General features: G+C 38.0%; 2 protein-coding genes across 9 annotated transcripts in view; both read left to right on the plus strand.

The window, feature by feature from the left end:
- The first annotated feature begins 18 nt into the window (after positions 1-18).
- TMEM144 (transmembrane protein 144) lies at positions 19-14,531 on the plus strand. Of its 6 annotated transcripts, none has more exons than XM_064417529.1 (12): positions 19-426; positions 2,615-2,811; positions 3,941-4,063; positions 4,408-4,507; positions 5,122-5,202; positions 7,172-7,253; positions 7,965-8,038; positions 8,936-9,054; positions 10,332-10,451; positions 10,940-11,037; positions 13,028-13,081; positions 13,268-13,970. In XM_064417529.1, exons 1-12 carry the CDS (start codon positions 248-250, stop codon positions 13,271-13,273), a joined length of 1,233 nt encoding a protein of 410 aa, XP_064273599.1. In that variant the 5' UTR covers positions 19-247; the 3' UTR covers positions 13,274-13,970. The 6 variants fall into 6 exon arrangements, with proteins under 6 accessions (XP_064273599.1, XP_064273598.1, XP_064273597.1 ...); XM_064417528.1 differs by lacking the exon at positions 13,268-13,970 and adding an exon at positions 13,977-14,531 and having other exon boundaries at positions 76-340; XM_064417527.1 differs by lacking the exon at positions 13,268-13,970 and adding an exon at positions 13,977-14,531 and having other exon boundaries at positions 126-426.
- Positions 14,532-14,680: 149 nt separating this feature from the next.
- Positions 14,681-19,517, plus strand: part of RXFP1 (relaxin family peptide receptor 1) — a 100,458-nt gene continuing 95,621 nt past the window's right edge. For 2 of the 3 annotated variants that reach the window (XM_064417517.1, XM_064417521.1), the window contains exon 1: positions 14,681-16,836. The gene's annotated coding sequence lies outside the window, so the exon portion shown is untranslated. The remainder of the gene's footprint in view (positions 16,837-19,517) is intronic. The other variant, XM_064417508.1, reaches the window with a different exon arrangement.

The raw sequence follows: 19,517 nt of genomic DNA on the forward strand, positions 1-19,517 counted from the left end.
CACAGCACCACCGGCCTGCGGAGTGCACAGCTGCACTTCCACTAGGCAGGGAACTGTCTCATCCGCAACCTTACGGCCGAGAGGACCAAAGGCGCTTTTATCACGACATGAGTGCATTAATTTAAGTTTTCTCTTAACGATTCTTCCCAGCCAGAAGAGAAGCCACCATGGCGGCGACACTAAAGCAGTCGCAAACCGCCTCCGCGCCGCTCCCGGACGGGGAAGAGAGGCCAGTGGGCAGAAGCGCATGGAAGCAGGCGGATGGAAGCAGGCGGATGGAAGCAGGCGGATGGAGGCGGGCCGAGGCGCGGGGCGGCGCCGGCGCGGGCGGGCGGCCGCGGTGAGCGGCTGTGGGGCTGTGCGGTCGGGGCGCGGGCGGGCGGCGGAGCCGAGGCCGCGCGGAGGGACGGGACCGGCCATCTGTCGGTATGAGCCCGGCCCGGCCGCCTTCCGCCCCGGAGCGGAGCGCCGTCTAACTCGCCGCGGCGCTGAGCCAGGCACAGGGCGCCGGGGGAAGGAAGGCGTCCGGCTGGGCGGGGTCTCGGGTATCCCCTCGGGGTGCGGGGCCGAGCGGCCGGGCTGCCCTCCGCGGCGGCCGGGGCCGAGGGCTGGGCCGGGTCCGGTCCCGCCCGCAGCCCGGGCCTGCCCCGGCGCGGTGGCGTCAGTGAAGCCACAGCGGCCCGGGTGGAGCTGTGAGCTGAGCATTTTCCTTGTTCCGTGATAGCACTTAGTGAAAACAGTGCCCGAAGAAAGTCTTTTAAAAGAGCTCGCCTCAGCCAAGATACGTCGCTAGAGCAAGGGTTATGGTGTCACTTGTGCACGTTGATCTGAGCCACCTCAGAACTCGTAGGAGCGCCCTAAGTTAAGGGTGAAAGTATCCACCCTTAATGGTAAATGGATAATAGGAGAAATGAACAAATAGTCAGTACAACATGCAACGTGTAAAAATGCCACTTAATTAGCAAAGAGGTTTTTTGGAATCTTAGCAACAATTTGGTTCACCATTGAGGTGAAAGCTCTCAAGGACAGGGCCTCTTGATTTTGTCCCTCTCTGCACAGATTGCAGTAATGTGTTGCTGCTGCAGTAAATGAGCATCATGGTTTGTTGTGGGTGTCATGTTTCTGAGGGAATTCTGGAAATGCAGAGCACAACACTCCAGTGGCGTGAACCAATGAACTTAGTAGGAAAAGAGCAATGTGTGCCAGCAAAATTCGAACATCCAATAGCAAAATTGTATTTTTTCTGCTGCTGAGAATCCTGAAGTACCTTTCATTAAGGACAGCTTAGTGGAAAAAAAGCCTTCAATAACAGTGTCAATTGCAGTTGCCTTTGCTTGAGTTTCAGTTACTACCACTATGCTTTAAGAGCGTAGCAGCTTCAGCATTTGGCATTTGTTCTGATTTTGGCATTTGTTACCTCTTAAGTCTTTGGAAGGACATATGCAAGTCCATCTGGCAGTAACATAGGATTGAAGAGAAGAGGCCTTTAGTGAACTCACAGAAGCTCTCTGATGTGGAAAGTATGTAGAAAAAATATAGTCAGTTTAATGTTGTGTGACAATTTATTATTTGCTCTTGATGTTTGATCATACAGTATTAGAATTACTTAGCTTGGAAGGGATCTCTATAGGTCATTGGTTCAATTCCCTGCTGCAAGCAGTGCTGTCATTGAAGTTAGAGCAAGTTGCTTCAGGCCTTGTCCCATTAAGCTTTCTCTTGAAGGATTTGAAATGGAGTTGAAAGTTGGGTGTGAAATTTAGCCGAATTTGGAACAAAGTGTCCCAAGTTTTGGAAAGTTAGTTACACAAAGTTCACATTGTTATGGTTGTCCTCAGAGACACCTTTTCTGTCAAAGTGATACTCCATATCAAAAGTGCATGTGTGGCTCATCTGTTGAGTGTAACCTCAAGATGACTCACTTTAAAAAAAGTCCAAGGTGTTCTGGGACTAAAATGATCTTGGCCTTTCTTCATATACTTATATGGGATGAACAAGGAAATTTTAGAGGCAGAAATTTTTCTCCCTTTGCTCCCCACAGAAAAATGAACCTCTATTCATATTTAGTAACATAGCAATCCCTGTGGTTACCTTATGATTCCATACTTATCTCTCTGTGGCACCTATAGACTCTGCACTTGTTCCTGACTTCTTGACAATGGGTCTGCTGTAAATGCTTCTGCCAGTTAAGATTTTGTCTAACCCCATTTTTTGACACACCCCAGTGTGACCCCCTCCACCCACCCACCTTTTGGCTACAGGAATAAGGAATATTCTGATACCATCTCACTAAAGTATCAATGCTTCCCGTAGCCCTCAGAAATTTAAGTCCTCATAACCTTTGAGTGCACCTCTACATTCACATCTTGTGTCTTCTGACAGAAATACAGTATTGGGGGTTTTTCGTTTATCTGTTCTTAAGTCACTTTATTCATGTTTTATGGCAGGTTTTCATGGGGTTCTACATGAACCTTTTCTTCATTAACCTCTTTGCAGTTCGTTTCAGCTTTGAGAGATTAATATCTCTCAAAGGGTAGGGTCCTGTCAATTTCAGATTTCTAAACTAGGTTGGTATTCATTAATAGTCCATACGTTTAATTCCATTCTTTCATTCCAGATTCTGTCCGGACCTGCGGCAAAGCAACTCCACAATAAGAAACACCTTCAGAACAAAGATGAATATCGGGAAAGCTTACAGTGCTGCTAACATCAGCAATGGAACAGATCTAGCTATTGGTTTTACCTCTTCCACAGTAGCTGTCCTTCTATTTGGGACAAACTTTGTGCCTGTCAAGAAATTTGATACTGGTGATGGTAAATTTAATTACGCTCTTTTCTTTGGTTTGCTATTTCTGCTAAAAGGAATAATATTTTACCAGCAAATTACTAGGTGCCATCATCACAGCCTTAATCCAGAAAGTATGTTTAATTTTGTCAGCTGTTGTTAGGGTATAAAGCAATAATACTGCTTCAGAATGTGGCATATCTTTAGAAGAGCCTTTTTATAAGGTGTGCACTTTAACAGTGATGATGTACATTTCATGAGAATTTCACAATGGAAAATGAATATTCCTTGTTCTACCCTTGTGGGGATTCCTGGATACATAAAGTGTTATTTATAAATAAGGCAAAAGTTTTTAGACTTTGGAGCATTGCCTTTCAATTGCACACCTGACATAAAAACAAAAACTGAAATTTTAGTAACTTTGTTTGCTGACTTGGTAAGAGGGAACAATCATTCCTGTTTCCTACTTGGAATATTGTCACTTTGCTAGGTTTATGTTAAATTTTCCTGTTTATATGAAGCATAACCAATTAACAGATCTGTAAATGAGTAAATTTACCATTATATTATTGCAATATGGTACCTGCATTGCAGGCTGGATATAGCCTCTGCTCTTTGTGCCAAATATGACCCTAACAACACAAGCTTGGGGGTAAAGTCAACTGGTCTGCCTAACTGACCCTTCAAGAATCTACAGAGGTAGGAGAGAACTGTCACTGACCATCCTCAGTGTCTGGGATTACCAGAAGAGCTTGAGCTTTGAAAAAGTCTCATCCTGTGCAGTCCTCCGTGTTAGCAGCTACTGAAGTGGTGGGAGAAGTTTGCAGCAACTGGATATCATCTTTGTCAGAAGTCCATCACACTTTTCATGTGTTTAAGAATTAGGGCTTGTGCAAACTTTGGCCAGCAAAGTGTCTTTTGCAACTCTCTAGGAAGAATGTGTGATAAGGAGAAGGTTAACCAAATTATGGTTAACCCACCCTAAAAATGCATTCTTTGAATAAATTGTAACAAGATTCCCTGACATTCACAAAGGCAGTGGCCCCCTTTTTGATTTTTTTCTCTACTAGTGCATCAAAGATAAACATAAACTGTTAGAAGATTGACACATGCAGTATTCTACAAATTCCCTATTGTGTGCATTTGATTTTTCCACAGGCATGTTCTTCCAGTGGATTCTCTGTGCCTCCATATGGATAGTTTCTTTGGTGGTCAATTTGATCCAGAATTGCCCCCGGTTTTGGCCTCTGGCTATGGTTGGAGGTTTTGTGTGGGCTACAGGTGAGGATAAAGAGATTACAATTCTTGAAAGTTTTCCATATATAAGATAGTAGTTATTTAATAGTTATTCAGTTCTTTAAGCATCACTGTTAATGGAACTTTTAGTAAATACTGTTTTATTATGCTTGTTTTATAAGAGGCAAATTCACACCAAAAATAACGTTTAAAACTATATGGAGGAAAAGTCTATATTTTAGTGTATTTATTTTTAAAAACTTTTTTTTTACTACCTTGTAGCTTCCTAAATTTCTTTACCTTCCAACCAGGTACAGAACTGAAAGCAAACATATACAAGATCACATTCTATTTTTTAACTGATGACAGTTCTTGTTTTTGTATTTCAGGCAACATTACAGTTGTCCCTATTGTTAAAACTATTGGCTTAGCTCTTGGTCTTTTGATATGGGCTTCTTTTAATTTGTTGACAGGCTGGGCAAGTTCAAGGTAAGTATGTTTTAAATCTTAAGTAATTAATTAATTAATAACATAATTAATGTTGCCACATCTTCATTAATAAGTGAAAACTCACCTGTAGAATCATAGAGTCATTGGAAAAGACCTTTAAAATCATCAACTCCAGCCATTAATGTAACACTGCCAAGCCTACCACTATCCTTTTTATGTATTGAAACTATCCTATTCATGTATTAAAACTTTTCCTTTTTAGTGGAAAGTTCTCAAGTTAACTGTTTTTAGCTTTTTGTATTTCTATTTCCTCTGTTTTAATAGAAAGAAGAATGCCCAGTGATGTTATTGTGTCGATAAATAATGTATTTCTTAATGTAAAACTAGTACATATTTGTATTTTTTCTTCTGCAATCTGGTTTGATAAAATAACTTCATTTTTTAAATATAGATATTTTAAAAATGCATGTTAAATTAAACATTTTCGTAAAGTAGACATAGGTTTTTGCAAGCCAACTGAAGCACTGATCTAATACTGAAAATATATACTTAAGCAGAATTATTTACATGAGTCAAGACTTCAAAGACTAAGTTATAATTTAACTATTTATATAAAGTCAGTGTGTCTGAGTGAAACTTGTTGAATGTTCCAGGTTTGGTTGGTTTGGAATTGACCCGGAAGAGGTATCAAGACCAATCTTAAATTATATTGGAGCTGGACTTTCACTTATAAGGTAGAAATTGATTCTTATAATGAATATCTGTTATGTAAACTACATATTTAATAACCAACCACCAGGATGATTTAACAAGAGAGCAAGTGTTTTGAATATTCTTTGGCAATCAATATACTTCCAAATTCATGAGCTATCCATACCTAGTTGGTCAGTGTTCATGTAGAAACAGACATGTTTTCCAGTACAGGAGTGAAATGGTTATCCATAAACACAAAAATATATTTTTATGCTGGTAGGCATGTTCAAGGCAAAGCAGAGATGCATGAATTGTCTCCCTAGCTAGGTTATTCTAATGGTTGACTTTCCCAAATCCTATCAGAGGATAGACTGACTAAAAGAATCTTGTTGAGAAAACTTCAGATTTCTGATCTCACTTCACTCAGTCAGGGATACAAATCTTAATCTCATAACAATAGAATATGCCACAGAACCCCTTCCCTGGTACTTTGGGGTCCATGAAAGGCTAGAGGCTTTGCATGTTTTCCTATCTGTAATAGCTCTGTATCTTGTAAGTCTTAAGCCACACTTCCAAATCCCACACAGTGTCTTCCTTCAGGATCTTTGGAAGGACTTTATTCTTTCTTTTTGTGTGTTTGCTCTTTGTATGAATGCATACATTTTGGTCCAAAGACAGAGGAAAGAGGATCTTTGTTATGTAGCAGTGTTCTTGCTTTCCAGCTGGGTGGCTGGAAAGATGACCCTAAATCCTAAGGGCTTACTATAAGCATGCTGACAGAAGATGAACAGAATGCCTTTCAGAAAAGGAGGGTATTAAAAACATGGAGATAAGCCATTTCTCACTAGTAGGACAGAGCTTCTCCCTTAGATTCATGATTATGGCTTCCACTTTTCTTCTTTTCTAAGAGTCTGCAGCTTTGTATCTATTCCTCTTACATGTGGCACATGATTTTGGGAGTTACTGAGAAAATAGTAGCAGTACTGCTATTCCTGCCTGATGGATTCATGCAGCTCACCACCTGCTTCCTGTTTCTGAGATATCATGGAGGAGTGACCAACAGGGAGAGAGATTGTGAGCAAACATGTTTCCCTGGCAAACTGCACAAAGCCTGTGCATGTTGCTCTGTGGAGCTCAGAAGCAGGCTTTTCATTTTAGCTTCCTGTGTGAAATCTGTGTATGTTTCCTCTGGAGGAAACTGACATGCTTGTGTAACTGTGCTTATTCCATCAGTAAGAAATCAATCCTTCTTCAAATGGAAATATTCTGTTTACAGCTAGGAGAAGAAATTCCTAGATGAAAATGTTTTTCATAAAAGTCAAAAACAGATCCTTCCAGTTCTGATTGCATGTATTTACCTGGTCTCCTGGAGGTAGGGTTAAGAGTAGTAATATTACCCTTCTTCTTTCTTCTCCATTTTATTCACTTAATGCACTGAGTAGCGCTGAGCAATATCCCTTTTCCTTCTGTACGATCACAAGGCCCTGTAGCAGCAGTGTCCTATTCCTCACATATGATGGAAGACTAAAAATTAGTATTTTTTCCTTAATATAGAGGCAATTTTACACAGGTTTAAGCTGTTCCATGTAGAATTTTCAAGCATGTGGTCCATTTGTGTGTGGTTTGGTACAAAAGGGCACTGTTAGCTAAAGCACCTGTTGTTAACGTAGTTGTGACTGCACACTGTCAAAAGATGTTTCAATCGCATTACATAAGAAAGATCTATAAAGTAATACAAAAACTGATTTATTTACTTACTTTCACTTAGGTTATCTTTTAGCTAAATCAAATTAATAACTTAAAGTTATTACATTTATATCTTTTTTGTATATATAACCATAGTAAGTTATGACTTTAAAGCAATTGCATTTTTAAATATGCTGCAGTGACTGTAGGGTAGTAATGAAAACAAAGGAATATGCCTCCAAGTAAAACTTTTGTCTCTGGACGCTAAATGTTAATGTCCTTGTAACTGACATGGTATTTATTGGTGTATTTTTCTCTTCTGAGTGCGGTCATATTTCTTTTTATAAAAACTGAAGTCCAGAGTTCTTCAACTTCATTAGAAAGCACACCTTTACTGAGAGAAAGTGTAAGTACTCTACAGTTGTTATTTTACAGCAGTGAAAATACATATCCATCTTAAAACAAAAAATGTGTTTGTTAGTCAGGTTTGTGAGGATTTATGGTAGACTACATAAAACAACAACAATATGTACTGTATCTTAATCTGTGGATCTTGGATATAATTTTGGGTATTAGCAACAGAAAATGTATTCCCAAGTGTTCTTTCTTGTTTGTCAGCTTTAGATGGCTTAGAAAGTCCTTCTTGACTATGATGGAGATCATATAGAAGAGTGTATTACTTTCTTATATGAAAAGAGGAAGCAATTTCAGTAAAACATTAGCTGTAAAGTTGTGAGGGTGCTTAGTTGAAAGGCCAGGCTTTTGTCACCTTGCAGATCCAGGAGGCTGCCAAGAGTTGATGACTGTCATCATCAGCTGTGGCACGGGCTGGAGGCCGGTGAGGGGGTACCAGATTGGCTGTCGCTCCTTAGGGAGCCCAAAGTATGCAAGGAGAGCTGGAGAACCACATGCTCCTCCTACTACTGTGCCTTACTGCTGGAGGTCAGTGCTCAGTGGCTACCTGGACAGAGAAACCTGAGAGTTTCCTAGTTGTGCTTAGTGCTCACTGGGGGTTCCAATCTACCAGAGGGAATCACAGAAGATGCTTTAAGAAATTGCACATTTTAAGAAATTAAATTAAACTAAATTTGCATGAAAATTCTTGGGTTTTTTGCAGTCTATTAATGTTTCTGAAGATACCACTGAGGACTCATGGGTTAACAAACTTTCTCCAGCGAAAAGGAGACTCATGTAAGTTTTTAACAGTTCTTTTGCTGATGCATAGAAAGTAGCCAGAGAAAGTAGTTAAACACAGTGTAAGAGTAGAATTTGTGGTTTTCTAGCAAAGTCATACAATAAATAACAGGTTATTACATACAAGTGTAGTGTGCAAATCTATATATGAATAGTTGCACAGCTATATCGATTATTCCATTGGCACTGTTGAGTGTGTCTAACCTTACCAATCAAGTATTAGGTACTACTGTGAAAAATATCATTTGGCAAAGGAAATAACAATATCAACTCAGTAATTACAGAGCTGGGTTTTAGCACCTAGTTGATTACCACTCTAGCATAGAAGAAGCCTGTGCTAATGACATGCTTCCAGGTGTGTTTTCCAAGTGAATACAGCTGGAGAAGGCATGGCAGTATGGTAAGGAGACTAGTAAAAGTGCTTCAAAGTGGAAGCAAGCTAACAAGAAGCCAGTGTGGGGAGTGGAGACTGCCAAGAACACAGCAATCTGGAGATGGAGAAGCAGACTGAAGAGTCAATGAACCTGGGAAGTTACAAAGAGTATATAGATGGCAACAGCAAAGGTGAGGGTGGGAGTATTTTAAACTGAATTTTTGTTTGTTGTCCCCTAGCTCTGCTTTTAGGAAATCCTAGCTATTTAATTTCCCATGCCATTAATCTAGATTACTGGCTTTTGCAGCAGGCATTGTCTGTTTTGTTTTGCTACAAAGTAGAGGGAAACTACATGAACCATTTCTCTACCAGAAAATAAAAGTGGGCTAAAATGTATTATTTTTATGGCTAGCAATTTTTATATGATGGACAGTTTTTTACCTGCAGTACTGGGCTTACATGTGTTGTCTACTTCCTTAACTCATGCAAGGCTATTTTATTTTATTTTTGTTCTTTTAAAGAGGCTGTAGCCTGGCTGTAGTGGCTGGAATACTCTACGGTTCTAGTTTTGTACCAGTACTTTACATCAAGGACCATGGAAGAAGAAATGAAACTGTATACACAGGAGCAAGTCAGTTTGGTAAAGGCTAATAGATCACTTCTACTTCATTTCATCATTGTGTTCTGCTTTTTGAAGGCATAGGGTGAAGTTCTTGATATGCTTGAAAATATACCATGACGGTTTATCACTTTATCATGTACTACTTTATATGTTGCCCTAGCACTCCCTTTTTCTCAGAGGTGAATTACACCATAAAAAACACTGAGAAACAGCCCAAAGACTACCATGCTTAACAGGTATGTTTCTGAAGGCATTAAATATTAGCATTCTCTAAATACAGAGTTTGTATGAGTGGAGAATGAGTTAAACTAGGACACAAGCTTGCCAGTTGCCAACAGCAATAAAGGAAGAGAAGATTGGTCATAACAGATGAGGAGAAAAGTTATGTAATAACATAAGTAATTAAAACCATGTTCTTTTTTAAATTTAAACCATTTAACCTAAGCCTAATTGCCATTTTCAAACAACATTCTCCCAGAAACATTTTCCTCAAGGTTCAGGTTATACTCTATCAGGTAATGCCTGAAGCACCTTAAGAGCAAAGTACTGCTGAGAACACATAATGTCACCATTGACATATACAATTTCTCTTGAATACTGCAATGTATATATTCCCCAGCCAGGCAAAATAGATGTTGTCATTACCATAGCTTCCTTTCCTGTTGAGAATTTATAGTTCCAAGGAGACAAGGATCACCTTGCTACATGCTTCTGCTTTACCATGTTGGAAACACTCTCTTAGTGCGTACAAAATCTGTAAAGGATTTGTTATTCTTCATAATTCTAGTGATTAAAATTGTGATACATCCTTCAAGATTAAAAAAGGACAAAACTGAGCTATATTTAGCTTACATAGTCTGTGCAGTGATCTTGCCCTTAAATGTACAGAACAAAACAATGATACAGGAATGGAATAGAGGAACATAATTACAAGTTCTCTTGACCATCTACGGTTATATAAAATCTCCACCCCAGTTTTGTAGCCTCACCTGAGGATTTTCTCAAGGTTTTATTTAGTTAATTCAGGAGTATGTAATAGAGTTCAGAAAATAACAGCTTATAGAAATGTTTAGAAGCCTGCAATAAGTCAACACAACATTTAGTTCATGTTTAATAGGTGTCATTGATTGTATGCATCCACAGACTGGCAGCGGTTTTCAGCACGAGATTTGAATTTGAATTCTTAGGAGTATCATCTTTATGCTTTTTTGTCTATATGAATGTTATCAGTGAATATCATTTTGTTTAAATTAATAACTGGTGTTTTTACTAACATTTTGCAATTTCTCTTTCAGATTTAGATTATGTTTTTGCACACTTCAGTGGAATATTTCTTACAAGTACCATCTACTTTTTGATCTATTGTGCAGTCAGGAAAAATAAACCTTGTGTTTATCCCCAAGCCATATTGCCAGGTATGACTGTTTTTAAAATCAGCATTTAATTTCAGCTACTTTTTTGGACCATTTTGCAGTGATTAGTTCAAGTTGTGTGTTGGAATTTTGTTTCACCTTTCAGTTGTGGTTTCACCTTCATTTGACTTATTGTCTCTTTTGAAAGAGCACTGTTAGATTAATTAATTAAGGTTAAGAGACAGTGATAACTTTTGTTCTAATCTGAAACAAGAACAAAGTGACACTGCAGATTTTCAAAAACTGATGGCCAAGAGTGGAGAGCACCTTGCCCAGAAAATAATAAATTAAATTAATTTGCTACTTCAGTTGGAGTAGCTGATTTTTATTCTTCAAGCTTTGGTTTAGTTTGCCAGAGGCAGCTTGTTAAAGTAGTTACCATACTAAAATACTTATATACAATTGCTGTCTTATGCTATAAGTATAAAACTTCCACAAACTGTTGCCTATACCTTGCTATGCATGTTTTTGATTGGGATTTATTTTTCTAGGGTTTGTTTCTGGTGTGCTTTGGGCAATAGCCAATTGCTGCTGGTTCCTGGCCAATCACTATCTCAGTGCTGTCGTGAGCTTTCCAATAATTACTGCAGTAAGTATATAAAAAATAGAATCTCCAACTAGAATTAAAAGTGAATGGGTTTTTTACCCTTCTGTCTTTGGAACTGAGTTGAAATTATGATGGGTCTGAGCATTGTTAGTCAAAAGTATACAGTGCCTCCTCTGCTTGTCCACACTAGTCTTTGGATTTTTAGCAATATGAATGACTGTGACAAGCACCATCTTGGTTAATGTCAAGCATAAGAAAAACCAGACGAATTGAGAGCGTGAGTCGTCAGGTTATGTAAAAGCCAAAGCTTTTTAAGCAGAATTACAAGTTAATATCAATATTAACTATTTAATTGAAGTGATTATAAGAATAATTTTTTATGCTTTCATCCCAGGAAGTACATTTTGGTCTGGATGTTTTTGAATTTATGAGTTTTATCCCCTAGTAGCTGTTTTGCTTGCTTAAGTCAGGCATTTTTTCTTTTTGCAGTTCTTGAACAAACAGAACAGATTATATACTACTGAAAATAATGTTCTTATACAAATGTGTGGAAAATAGGTTGGCCTGTTCTGTGTCTGTTTTATTCCTGTTTATGATGTACCTTTAAAGCATAAATTCCAATTACTAGGTAAAAGTAAACTTTGCATTTACTCTCTAGACACTGCACTAGTTGGTAATGCAAAGGTGGCAAATGAGAGTTAATAAATATTGAGATCAAAGTTTTGCTTAACAGCTGTATTTTGGAAGCAAACTAATGAAACAGCTTTAATAGGGATTAAGCTTTGCCTCAAGATGCAGTAAGTCAAAATATACTCTGCAGTATGCAATGAAAAAAAAAAAAACTTGGGATCATTCTAATTAGAAATTGAAGGATTAATGGAAAGCAGCTTTAGTAGTTTAGTTATCAGTATGCCTACAGGGCAAGGATGTAAAATCACAAAATGAAAAATATAAGGAAGCACTGATGAGAAACTGCCTATCTGGACCACAGGTTTAGAACTGCTGCTTTATTTCATCCTGGAGAAAATATTTAGAGAGGTATTCATCACATCCCTTTAACACTTCGTTCCATTTTTTTAAAGTGCATTCTTCTCACAGTGCACATTATCTATAAAGTGAAATAACCCCTCAAATAATAGTTGGCAAAGTCACTAGGAAACAGCACCCACACATATATTCAGCATGAGACACTGCTGTTTATATCTGTGTCCCATCAGCTGCATTGAGGATGAAGAGAGGAAGGTCACTGGCCAAACATCTGTCAAGTGTTTCTCAGAACAGCTCCAATGCAAAGCATTAACAGAGCCAGTTTTTTTTGCTTCATGTTCAGATATTTTCTCATCAGAGATGAAAGTTCAGATCATTTCTCCCTCAGGAGAAAAACTCTATTACCAAGAGTGCCTGGAAGCTGCTGTTGTGTATCACTGTTTGCTGTTAGCCAGGAAACCTCTACAACAATATCATGGAAAATTAGGAGTTTCCCTGACCTGTCTCCCTGGCTGGCTTTGTGCTTTGTCCAGATGCCAGCTATACAGGAAATACATCTATGTTTCAGTCTCTTGATATCATACTGAGTGATAAAATCAAACTTTGTCCAGTAGTTAGTCATGCTTATAATAAAGGAAACATTAGGAAACATTGTGGACTCTAATTTGGACTGAAGTGAGGCTTGTTATTTGGAGTCTACTGAAAGAACATGTAACAACTGGAGCAGACTCCTCAGTGTAATTTAGAAAGAAGTTGTGCCTACTAAAAAAAAAAAAAAAAAACCAACCAAACAAAAAAAACTCACACCAAAAACAACCCCCGTAAAGACAGTTTCTTGAATCTTTAACCCTTCCTGAAGATTTTATTGTATCTTAATTAGTATATTTCAGTGATGTTTATGCTTTTGTCATGAGTGCTTTAATTATGCAGAATGGAAAGACTTAAATGTGTTATCCAGACAAAAGTCAATCACTCTGAGAGCAGTAATGTGACAGAGTAAATTTTAATGAAATTATGTAATGTATAAATTAATCTTATTCTTTAGGGTCCCGGCCTTGTTGCTGCAATGTGGGGAGTCCTTGTATTTAAGGAAATCAAGGTAATGTAATTAGGTCTCTCACCTACTATCTCTTGCTTGCCTCTATCTCTAGAAACAGCATGACTTGTTATACAGCTGCATCTCAGATTCCTCTTCCTTACAAGTATTGCATTATGAAACTGAAAGTGATGCCATGCCATATTAAGTTTTCCAAGAAACCTGAAGAACTGTGAACAATTTTTACAGGAATGAAGATTTTAGTTCCATAGCTGTATGAGGAGCAGTGGATGTAAATGAAGACTGTAGCACAACCAGGAGGCAGGATGCCAGGCACTGCCTGAAGCCAGTTTTCATTTGAGCCAGTTCTTTCAGTGGAGCAGGGGAATGAGCAGTTGTCCCAATAATGCATTAACAAGTAGATTACATTTTTAGGGTCAGGTTCAACAAAGGATGCAAAAATGCAACAGATATTGTAATTACATTTATTATTACATTGTAATATTATTATTATTATTACAAATATTATTATTGTAATGACGTTTGTAATTACAGTGTAATGTAAAGATCCTAAACTGATACAGCAGTGGTTGTCTACAACAAGCTAATTTGCTGGATTTTAACATATAGGGTAAAAGTTAGTTTTCTAGTAGAATCTAAAGTACTGAATGCTAGCAGTGTAATACCAGGTTCTTTTTGCCAACCTATCCAGGATCCATAGGTGCCTAACTTGGATCTAGAACTAAAAGTTCTGTGTCTCCCACTGCAGATTAGTTTTGCACCACAGTGGAAGATCATAATGTTCATTACCCAAATCTTTGTAACTCTCTAATCCTTTCATTCTTTTCATATAATCTCTGCCTAAATGAAATTTAGTACTCTGTTCTACCTTTTTTTTAAAGTGATATCGGTAATGACAAGACAATACTTTCCTTTTTCTCTTCTTTTGCCTGTACAGGGACTGAAAAACTACGTGTTACTGTCAGTATCATTTTGCATCATTTTGGCTGGATCACTTTCCACAGCTTTTTCTAAAGTTTGAAAGGACCTTCTGGAACAGTAGATGGTGCTAGCGTTTAACACAAGTAGAAAGACCATGTTGGTAGATCACAATACATAATAATTTTCAAAGTGTATGTCCAACATTTACATTAACTTACTTCAGCCAAGTGGAAAATGAAAACATTTGGCATGAAAGAAAATCTGGAAATATTTGTTCCTATTTTTCTTGGAATAGTAAGAAAATCAAAGGACTTTATTAATCAAAGCTAAATTATTTTATTGTTACTAATTTCATTCAGGTGCTAAACTTCATGTCATCATAAATTGTGGGTAAATTGTGATAGTGGACAGTGATTTTAATTTTAGTTTATAATACCGTATGTGTTTGCAAGCTGATTTGTTTTATTAAAACATTTTGTCTTACTGACTTAAATATAAGATACATCTCAAAATATTCCTTATGAAATTGTTACACATGAAGTTAATAAAGCTTTTCTTTTATTTAGAAGCATTATTCTTTAAATTCATTATTTTACATGAAAATGTTATTTTCCAGTCACTTCAGATTTGTGAAGGAAATTGAGTAAAAAGGGTGCCACAAAATAAATTACTTTTGTTTCACATTTTCCATAACCACCACTAGCAGGGACAACTGTTTATTTTCTTACTTGTGGCAGCTAACATTTATATATGCAGAGCATGTTATCTGAATCTCCCCTTAGCCTTTTCTTCAGTACATTAGACAACCCTAGCTCTTTCAGTCTTCTCCTGCTTGTAACTTGCTTGCAATTTCTCTGTGTCTTTCCTGATAATAGTATGGTTTGGCTGGAAGGGACTTGAGAATCCTCTAGGTCCAACCCCTCTGCCAAGGACAGGGATGCAATTCACTAGACCAGGTTGCTGAAGGCCCCATCCAACCAGACGGTGAACACTTCCAGAGATGAGGCATCAGCAGCTTCTCTGGACAGCCTATTCCAGTCTTTCACCACCATCTGAGTAAAGATTTTCATGCTAACATCTAATCTAAACTCAACCTCTTTCAGTGTAAAACCATTGCCCCTTGTCTTGTCACTGTCTGCCTGTATAAAATGTCTCTCTCCCTCCTTTTTATACACCACCTTAAGCTTTTGGAAGTCTGCAGTGAGGTCCCCTGGAACCTTCTCCATGTTGATCTCTCACTAAGTGGACTGGGTCTGTGTAGAATACCAAAGCATGGGCAGTCAGGCTACAGTCTTGTAGCCAAAAACCAAGAGCAGTAGTAAGACTGTGGGTGTTTTCCCCATCCCATTTGCAAGTTCTGTTCATAGTTACACATCACAGCTTTTTGCCATCATGGCTTGATATTGTTAACATGTTTAGATTGCTATCATAATTTCTCCGTTTTTCCTTTCACCTTTCTTTGTCTGCTCTGCACCAGATTTGAATTTAGAACTGTTACCCAACCTGCTTTTCCCCATCTTGTGTTATTTCTACCTAGGTGTCAGAACTTGGTGTTTGACAGTTTTTTCCCCCTCTAAGGCATTTCTGTAATTTTGGTCTCTATGTTAAACTTGTCCTCCAACAAGGTGGCAGCATTTTTCAGCCAGATGTCATCTGCAAATTTAATAAATGTACTCTCTAATTGCTAGAAATAATTAATGAAAGTGCTGCATGATACTGGCCTTTACTTACATTTTGGTATCTAATACTTCTTTTTACTTTTCAGGGAACAATTGATTAACATTTGAGTACAATTTTCCTGTGTCTTGCAGTGCTTTTGTTTAGACTGTGTTCTGGGAGCTTTTACATAACATCAGGTAGAAAAGTCAAGGTACATGATGTTTTCTACCCTAATACCTGATATTAAACTGAAAACGGATATTTTTTTCTGTCCAGTACCCAGGTCAGGCACAATTTCTCCTTGACAGACACTTCTCTGTTACTTACCTAGCCATTATTCTATTGACTCAGACAAACAAAAGTAATATATTCACTGTGTTTTTGAAATAACTTGAATTAAACAGGGCATTTATTATTTACTTGGTTCTGTTTAATTTCTTAAAGAATACAGTCTTAAGGATTCCCTTATTAAATATTCCAGGAATATAGTCCATGCCAGAAAGTTGCTGATGGACAAAGAATTGGAAAAACCAAAACACAATATCCTTAGGCTCCTCATATTTACAGATAGGCTTTAATGTGGGAGTGAGATGCATACTCTTCACTAGTTTATGTCTAATAAATTACTAATGCCTCAGTCCTGCTCCCTAGGAGATGCAAAGGCAGCAGCAGGACAACCTGCCTGGGGCATGCAGGTGACAGTAGCCGGGGCAAGTGGCTCCCCTGCACAACCCCTGTTGCCCCCCAGACCCTCTCCTGACCAGGGGGAAGCCGTACCCTCAGTGAGCAGTGAACTCTGCAGGTAACATCCCTCTGCTCCAGGCAGGTTCTCCAGCTGTACCAGTGCCCCTGCATGGAGGATGCTGGTTTTCCAACCATTCTTGCCTGTGCCTGCTCCAACTCAAGAGCAACACGGATGCAGGCATGCTATCAGAGTTTTGAAACTCAAGGGCTTCGTGGTATTTAGAATTATGATCACTTTAGGTAAAGAAATGTCACTTTTAGATGAAGATAAGAAACCTGGATGCAATATTTCATGCTGAACTTTTTGTATGGGAGATATTGCAAACCTTACATTCTGTTCATCATCTCTGTAACAGCCATGATTTTAAAGGCTTGAGATACTATATTTAGTACAGGAAAAAATCCCAACCAATCTAGTAACCAGAGGAGTTTTCTTCACAAGAGGCGTGGACCCAGTTCAGGCTATGGAGAAGGTACGTGCTTCTGTGACTGCCATTATTTCCGTGATCATGAGAGACAGAACTTACACTTTTTCTGCTTTCCCTTTCTCCCATCCTCTATACATTCTCTGGGATAGATGGTCTTACAGCCTCTGCTGTCTCTCTTGGGGGATGCTGTTAAATTAACTTCTGATACAGGCACAGCATTCATCTGCTGGATATGATTACAGGAAACAGTTAAATCTTCCAGGGCAGGAGCACCTTTGCATTTCCTAGATTTTGTACAAGATTATTTGTTTTCTGGAAAAAACCAAAAAAACCTGAGCTCCTGTCCATAGCAATTGCAATCTAAATAAATGTTTGTAGTCTGATGCAGTTCTCCAGTCTATTTTGTAAAGCTATCAGATGTGCAGACTTAATTGCTGATTGCTAGGGTGTTAATATTCTTGCTTGTGACAGCTCAAATATCACCTTTATTAAAATGTTTTTAGAAGCTATCCTTATTGGATTTGACTTGTTGACTGCAAGAAAAAAATCCCACCTTTTCCAGAACTTTTTTGTGAAAAATCCCATGTGGCCTTCCAAAATATTTTTTGTGATGTTCACTTGGAATAAGTTGTATAAATATTCCACTCATTTCTGAGATTTTCTTGGTCTTGATGTTTCCAGTTAGAAATAACACTGTTACTTGTTTCATGTGAGGATGCTGGATTAACAGCATGTTTACAGAGTTATTTGTACAAAACGGTCTGGAAGTAACTGAGGTTAGTAAGAGAAAGTTCTACAGCTAATATAAATTGTCATGGTTCTGTTTATATCAACTTATTTTTGTATAAATGGAAGAATCACATCTCTTGGAGAAAGCTAAGCTTTCAAATATTTGTTTATGCCTGTTCAGCAACTTTTAAGAATATATTTGAGTTTGCTTTAAGAATTTTTCTCTGGTAATACTTAGAGGCAAAGTAGCCTGTAAAATATAGGTAAACTGGGAGGTTTAGAAATTTTTTGTGCAGTCTTGTGAACTGGGGAACTCGGTGTCATCTTTTTTTTAGCTTTCTCTTACCTCTTTATTCCTTTACCTATGTTAATTATCAATGGATATTTTGAGGCGCTCTGCCCTTCCAGAGTTTTATTCCTTCATATTCTTAGTAAAAATTATTATATGTGGAAAAATAATTTAAATACAATTGCTCCTGTCTTGAAATGTAAACAGTGAAAACTGATGCTTTTTAATCCTAGATAAATTTTATATATTCTTTGTATCATAATTTTCTTTTTCAACTGATATTCAAGGTTGATTAAATACTATTTCAACTGTCTGACCTTGAGCTTTCTTGCAGCTGGCCTGAAAATAAAATTAAAATTAAGATGATGCATGCTAACAATTAGTGTATTTTTTCTTTTCATTTTGACCTTGTTTTCAAATAGAAAACTGATGTTTAATGCCCCCTTCCATAATTACTGAATTACTAATGGATTACACTTCCCTTTAGCTATATGCAATGCTGATAGATAGTGACTATGGAGCATTTTATTTTAATTGCTGAAGTGGTGATTCTTACACTCTTCATGCTTATCATAAAACATTTTTTAAAATCTAAAATATTTTTAATTTTTTTATGTAAATGCCAAACAGTTCTTATGTCTCTTGCTGCTGTGAAGGGCCTGTTTGAAAGTCTAACCTGAGAGAGGAAATAAAGGAAACAGGAGCTTCATTAGTCCTGCTGCTATCAGTGATTCAGGCAGTCCTTGTGCAAGTAACTTGGCATGACCTCAGGTTTTGGTATTCATATAGGAACCAATTCACTGGAACTGACATAAGCCATATCTAGAGATACTTATTATTTCCCACATCTCAGCATTTTTCATGCTGCATATCTTCTAAAAACATTTCCTGCAGACTGGGTGACAAATCACACATCTTCCAGGACCAAAGCAGGGAAGAGCTGTAGAGGGAGAGGTTTTTCACCTCACTTCTTAATGAAATGAGTGAACTAGTGGCAGCAATTTTTCTGTGCCCCTGAGCTAGTCTCACTGAGCCTGTAGGCAAACTTCAAAGGATATTGTTCATTGACACCATGCAGGGATCATAAAAATGTGGCTATTTGTGGATAGAGGCTCTTCTTCAGGAGTTGCAGAATGATAACTGCTCCCCACCTGTATTTGTAAACCTGGCTTTGATCCCAGCCAAGAAGGAGCCCTGGGTATACAAAGACCACAGGCCCTTTGCAGATCCATCTTAGGAGAAGGTCTGATCCGGTCCTGAACTGGATAGCAATATTTCACATCAGGTTATGCTCTGGCTCTGCAGGTTATTTTACAGTTGATTTTGTGTGCAATTGAAAGGTTGGAACTTGTATAAAAGCATATCATGGCTTGTGTTCCTTGAAGCATTCTGTGCATGTCAAGTTCAAAGGAAATGGTTTAGACTGTTGGCTTGTCTTACTTCCAGATGTACTTGCAGTGAGCATGCATGACCTCATCATCAATTTCTGCTTCAGATGTTTGTGTCTAGCATTTTCGAGTGAAGTAGTTGAAATTTAGTGCATAAATCCAAAAACTAGCATTTGTATCTAACTAAAGCTTTATGTGACTAAAAAATAGCCTTGTTTGGATGTTTCTAGAAGTTGGCAGCATAACACATTATGTGATGTTGGTAATGTGAACAACAAGATATTTATTACAAATAAGTTAAGCACTTGCAATTTGTGAGT

The sequence above is a fragment of the Passer domesticus genome, chromosome 4, assembly GCF_036417665.1.
Source record: "Passer domesticus isolate bPasDom1 chromosome 4, bPasDom1.hap1, whole genome shotgun sequence".
In the NCBI taxonomy this organism is placed as follows: Eukaryota; Metazoa; Chordata; class Aves; order Passeriformes; family Passeridae; genus Passer; species Passer domesticus.

Excerpts from the sequence above, each read along its gene's own strand:
- TMEM144 (XM_064417527.1), top strand. The coding sequence starts at position 248 with ATGGAAGCAGGCGGATGGAAGCAGGCGGATGGAAGCAGGCGGATGGAG. Across the intron at positions 8,039-8,935 it reads CCAGCGAAAAGGAGACTCAT|AGGCTGTAGCCTGGCTGTAG; the intron begins GTAAGTTTTTAA and ends GTTCTTTTAAAG. Across the intron at positions 13,082-13,976 it reads TTGTATTTAAGGAAATCAAG|GGACTGAAAAACTACGTGTT; the intron begins GTAATGTAATTA and ends TTGCCTGTACAG.